Raw genomic sequence first — 6,327 nt, 5'->3', positions numbered from 1 at the left:
GTTGTGTGGGACGATTCATAAAAGGTCTTGCATGTGGTGTAGAGATTGAGATTGAAACCAAGTATAGCTTGTTTCTTTTATGATTCCAGGATAAATAATACTACTAAATTTTAAAAATAAATAACGTATCATTGAACTTATTGCGTCTAGGAGTGAGTGAATGTAATGAATATTACCTAAAAACTTATAAGAACTTATAAAACAGTTATCTTTTTGAAAGCATCATTGAATTGTATTTAAATAGTTAACATGACTAACTTTGAAAGAATTTCATAACAGATCAAATCAAAGTTCTAACACACTAACCAAGGTTTTTAGATATCGGCAAATACCGTTGAGCCTCAACATTGACGATTGATAAATCGAAATATTCGCATTGCTATTTACTATAAATATAAATGAAACGTTTCCCGAGAAAGAAAAGTTAGTCAATTTTTAGAATAATACCTATACTCAAATCTTTATCCGATTTATTTTTCACATATAGACACGTATTTTAGTGTACGTCTGTGTCCTATGTACAAATAGGCTCTTTTCTACATGAAAGATTTAGTGTATAACGTAAAACTTTTAGTGTTTTATCTATCATATGGTATACAATATATATGTATATATATGTATATATATATTTATAGCCTATTAGAAAGTATATATACAGACTATGGTGGCATTTTAAATTATAATACTTTTGTGTAGATTATTATATTTTTTTGTTTCTTCGTGTATATTAAACGAATAATTATGAATGTGTACGTATAAAATATACATAATATGCTATATGCAGTATGCACCATAGATATAGATAATATATTATATAGAATTTACTTGTGTATATATATATATACAAGATAATAATTTATATTTGAACAGAGGAAAGAATAACCAGGAGAGATTGTTACATCTTACATATTCACAGCGACGTTATTACGTATAAAGAACATATTTTTTGCCATAATATTTAGCTTATAGCATATTTTGCTGCAAACTGTCCAATCGTATTACTAAAATAGATTTTAAAATATAAAAGAAAACTCATTAGTTTAAAATGTGATATCTAAAGATCTTAAATCTGTAGATAGAACATAATTTATATAACACAAGTACCAACATTTTAAAATTGTAAGGCGATATCACCATAATAGAATGTGGTAAGTTTTGTTTATCAAAACAGCAAGTTTAGGGTGTTAAGATTAAGATTGTATCTATTTTAAGATGACTTGAGCATGTTATCTAACTAGCTGTGTAAAAACAGTACAAAAGAAGTATTATTGATATAGAACGTAAAGTCGATTATTCTGGTATATTCAAGAACACGGAGCACTTTTGTCGGCATTTAAGTGGATAAATGGACGATTTCACTTTGGGACGTTAGCAGTTACACTTATAAAAGTGACGGCTGTTAGAAATTGTTAAATATTGACCATCATCAATGGTGACGTTAAAGCTAGATATTGAACTTTTAATACGCTATATAGAATTTCACGCGGCAACTATATACCATGAATATTATAGGGATTCAACATTATATTATTTTTTTTAAACGAAAATACATTTTACTTATCATATGCAATGTTAACATGACAGGAAGATATTTTAAAAATAAAGTACCTATTTAAATTTATGTTTTTGACCACCTTTCGGTGCGTTTCTACGTGAGTTTGAACTTCCGACCCATTGGAATTGATACGAATTATTGCAGAATGAGACGCATTTAAATTTTACTATGGATAATAGAAAATAGTATTGATTATAAATACTAAAATTTGAAATTACCCAGTTCTTATATACTTATTAGTACTATATAATATTATAACATACCCATTAACATTTATAATAATTAATAATTGGTAAAAGAAGGCATGCTTCTATGATGTTTTTCTTGTTAAAAAAAAGAGAAAATGACAATTAAAATATTTTATTATACATTTCGATTGTCAGTTTGCGTGGGTAGTGATGTTAACTGACACAAATGCAGTCGTATAGTTCGAAGAGATTAACCGCTTAGCCACCACCGTTATTTGGATATCAACCCTTTTAAAGCACACATGGAAGTGACATATTAATATATCGTATGATGAAAACGATTTTGAAAAGAATATATAATTGGAAAAAGCCAAACCCACTTAAAATTTAAACTTACGCGCATTTCCTTATGAACTTGTCATTGCGTTGAGGTTATAATATGGTAAAAATATTTTTTTTTTCAATCAGGTATACATGATATACGCACATGGTTTAAATTTTTTTTAGAATATATTCATTTTAAATTGTTATACTAATTTATAAACTTTTACAAAGGATTTAGAAATTTAGACCTGATTATAAAAAATTACAAATTATTATAATTACTTAATTATTAAAATTTAAATATTAACAAATATATTATTTATCTACAACTTGCTCTTAACTCTTTATAAGTTTTCTTTAGAACAAAATTTTAAGTTCTTAATTGCGTAAATGCATAAATAGAACTTTTGCATGTTATGCTCTAATGGATGATGATTCATTCATGAACAATGAGCTAAAGTGAAAAAAAAAAACAAAAACTTTTATTCTAAATTCATAAAGTTGACAATTTATTAACCGACACGACTGTAAGGCTGACACAAATATATTTTAATATATATATTATAAAATTAATAAATAGCTACAATTTAATTACTATACAAAGTTATAAAATCAAAATAATAACATACTTAATAATATATTATGAAATGATCGTATCGAGTGATTTTTACACGTCTTGTAATCTGAGTGTATAATTTGAACATTTTGGCAATGACTACAGTTTGACAATCCCATTACAAACAATAAAGAATTCATTATTCAGGTATAAAATGAATATTCGTCTTATTAAACTCTTTAATTATGGTACCGGAATTATATGCACTAAAAATGTAGTAAATATGATGAAAATATGCAAAGAAATGGGTCTATACATGCACCAATATGCACAAAAAATTGTAAATATTCTCCAATATGTATCATAAATTTAAACTATTAAAACAAATATTATTTTTGTTTTTATCTTGTTTCTATTACAATAATTGTAATATTGAAAAAAAAATTAATGTTGTAGTTTTTAACTTTCAAAATCAAAAAATGTTAGCAATAAAATATTTCAATATGAAAGAAATCATGTTATGAATGGTAAATTCATAACCGCATTTGAACTCATGCGATAACTTATAAATTATTTTTAAATAAATGTTAAATCGCTAAAATTAAAAATAAAACAAATTATTGACAGTAAAAAACAATGATAGTATGTTATTTAATTTTTAAAGTGAATTTAGTATAAGGATTCGTATACGTGAATGTAATTACTAATTGATTTTAAAAAAATTAATAAATAATTTGTTCATGATGGAAATAAAATTGCAAAATATTCAAGTTACAGTTAAAATCTGTTACATTTCCATCACTGAAAATTGCATAAAAAAAAAAAAAAAATACCAGACAAATATCATTCAACTTTAACCCGTTTCACAAATCTCTAAAGTTTTAATGATAGACAATTGTTCGAAATTAATTTTTGTATTTTTAATATTTATCATAACTCTAAAAAGTAAAATTCTACAAACAATTGTAAAGATATTAATTAGAGAACATAAAATTAACCTGAAAGTTTAAAATGTAATTAATAAACTAATATTTTCTATATTTATCGGTCTAATGTAAATAGAATCAAACCTATATCTCCTATACATATCATGTTGGCGATATGCCTACATAGAATTTGGTTTAATAATGTCAGGCTTTTGGTAATCGGCCCGGTAAGTTTAAACTATAATGATAGTATAGTCCTATATAATGATTGCGATTTGAAGTCATTGCTATATGTTGTTAAATTTAATAATAGATATCAAAATCTGTTCTTGTTGAAGAATACTTAAAAACTACTAAAGCAAAATATATTTTGAATACAATATTTCTTTAAATATTATTTTTAATATTATTTGTTATTATAAACTAAAAGCCTGTACAATGTTTTATAAAACATGTGTTAAAAATTAATACTTAGATAAAGATAAAACTTTCACCTTTCTTTAAGTACCTATCTATTAAGTAGTACGTGGAACGAATCATTATGTAAATTTGACATGCGTTATTGTTCCAGAGCACACAAAACATAATGCACATCGCATTGAATTCCGGATCCTATAGGTATGATATAATATTATGTATTATATAGCTGGCTGAAAACAACCGCGTCTCTACGTATATATCAATATTGACCGTCGATCGAAATCGTATTAGTCTGAAAAGAAAGGCGTTCGCTACAACAAATCTCGAGCGATCAAAATTTTAAATCAAAATTTTAACCGAATAACCGTCTCACACAGTTCTCTCTCTAAATTCTATACGAATATATTTTATTAGTCGACACCACATTCGAACACACGAACGACACGCGAACCGCGCCGACAAGACACGACACATCGGCCTATATAATATTGTCGACAATCATATAGCGGACAACGAACGCCTACAGAGACACCCGAACGACACCCGTGCAATAATAATACAAATAATAACGACGACAACGAAGACATGGAAAGCCAAAAACGTCAAGTGATCACCGTGCACATTGGACAGGCCGGCGTGCAGATGGGCAACGCGGTGTGGAACCTGTACGGGATGGAGCACGGCATCGGCCGGGACGGGTGCCTGACCGCGCCGGCGGCCAACGAAACGTGCCCGGCGGAACACTCGACGTTCTACAAGGAAACGGTGGCCGGCAAGTACATACCGCGGACGGTCATGGTCGACCTGGAGCCGACGGTGGTCGATCAGATCCGGTCGGGGCCGGACCGCGGGCTGTACCACCCTGACCAGCTGATATCCGGCAAGGAGGACGCGGCCAACAACTTCGCGCGCGGCTACTACACGGAGGGCCGGGCGTACCTGGACCAGGTGCTGGAGGGCATCCGGCTGTTCGCCGAGTCCAGCGAGGGCGTGCAGGGGTTCATCGTGTTCCACTCGATGGGCGGCGGCACGGGGTCGGGCATGACCAGCCTGGTGTCGGAAAGCCTGCGCCAGGACTACGCGAAGAAGAGCAACCTGGAAGTGCTCGTGTACCCCGCGCCCAAGGTGTCCACGGCCGTGGTGGAGCCGTACAACGCGCTGCTCGTGTCGCACAAGACGCTGGACACGACCGACTGCGCGTTCATGGTGGACAACGAGGCGATATACGACATCAGCGCCGGCAAGCTGGACGTGGAACGGCCCATGTACCACAACCTGAACCGGATCATCAGCCAGGTGGTGTCGTCCATCACCGCGTCGCTGCGGTTCCCGGGCACGCTCAACGTGGACATCAACGAGTTCCAGACCAACCTGGTGCCGTTCCCGCGCGTCCACTTCCCGCTGCTGGCGTACGCGCCGTTCGCGTCCGTCCAGCGGTCCGCGCACCAGCGGCCGCCAATCCTCGACCTGACGGCCGCGTGCTTCGAGCCCGGCAACCAGCTGTTCAAGCTGAGCGACTCCGAGTGCGCCGCCGGCAAGTACATCGCGTGTTGCATGCTGTACCGCGGCGACGTGGTGGCGAAGGACATAAACCACGCCATACGGCACATCCGCGACACCAAAGGCCTGGAGTTCGTCGAGTGGTGTCCGACCGGGTTCAAGGTGGGCATCAACTGTCGGCCGCCCGTGCCCGCCGTGTCGCCCGACGACGAGCTGGTGGGCGGCGGCCGGGCCGTGTGCATGATGTCCAACACGACGGCCATATCGAGCGCGTGGACGCGCCTGTGCCAGAAGTTCGACCTGATGTTCCGCAAACGGGCGTTCATCCACTGGTACGAGAGCGAGGGCATGGAGAAGGACGACTTCAACCAGGCACGGGAGAACATCGAGGTCCTGCGGCACGATTACAGGGAATTGGTGCCCAACGCAAATGTCAAGCCGGACGCCACGCCGGCCGATAAGACGGCCACTGAGTTCCAGGGACTGGCCGAACGATCCGGCCGCACGAATTTCTTGCAAGGCGACTTCGAACCCCCCGTGATCACGGAAATCTGAACGGCTGATTTCCAACCACGTGATTCGTTTTTACACATATTTTAACCGTGATACGCGAATAAAACGAGAATTTTAAACTTTTATACCATTTCGTATATGCTTTATTATTGTGAACCTATTTATGCGCGAGAAGAGGGAAAAATGATCAATTTAAAATAATTTATTAATGTGCAATTAAGGTTGTATTAGAAATTGCCCACGAAAATTGATTTTTCTTAATAAAAAAAAATTAGACTTTTCTTATTATATATATTACTATAGTATCATAAAACGCTTAGGTATATTGTATTGTTAAAATTATTG

The 6,327-nt window shown here is 35.2% G+C and overlaps 1 protein-coding gene across 2 annotated transcripts; it reads left to right on the top strand.

Moving 5' to 3' along the window:
* Positions 1 to 3,126: 3,126 nt before the first annotated feature.
* Positions 3,127 to 6,024, top strand: LOC114253638 (tubulin alpha-4 chain-like). 2 transcript variants are annotated; one of them, XM_026964435.1, is made up of 2 exons: positions 3,127 to 3,140; positions 4,563 to 6,024. In XM_026964435.1, exons 1-2 carry the CDS (start codon positions 3,127 to 3,129, stop codon positions 6,022 to 6,024), a joined length of 1,476 nt encoding a protein of 491 aa, XP_026820236.1. The 2 variants fall into 2 exon arrangements, with proteins under 2 accessions (XP_026820236.1, XP_028044442.1); XM_028188641.1 differs by lacking the exon at positions 3,127 to 3,140 and having other exon boundaries at positions 4,555 to 6,024.
* The last annotated feature ends 303 nt before the right edge of the window (positions 6,025 to 6,327 follow it).

This window comes from Rhopalosiphum maidis, chromosome 3 (genome assembly GCF_003676215.2).
Source record: "Rhopalosiphum maidis isolate BTI-1 chromosome 3, ASM367621v3, whole genome shotgun sequence".
Classification (NCBI taxonomy): domain Eukaryota; kingdom Metazoa; phylum Arthropoda; class Insecta; order Hemiptera; family Aphididae; genus Rhopalosiphum; species Rhopalosiphum maidis.
Note: the sequence above shows the minus strand (reverse complement) of the source record. Positions and strands in the feature narration are given on the sequence as shown.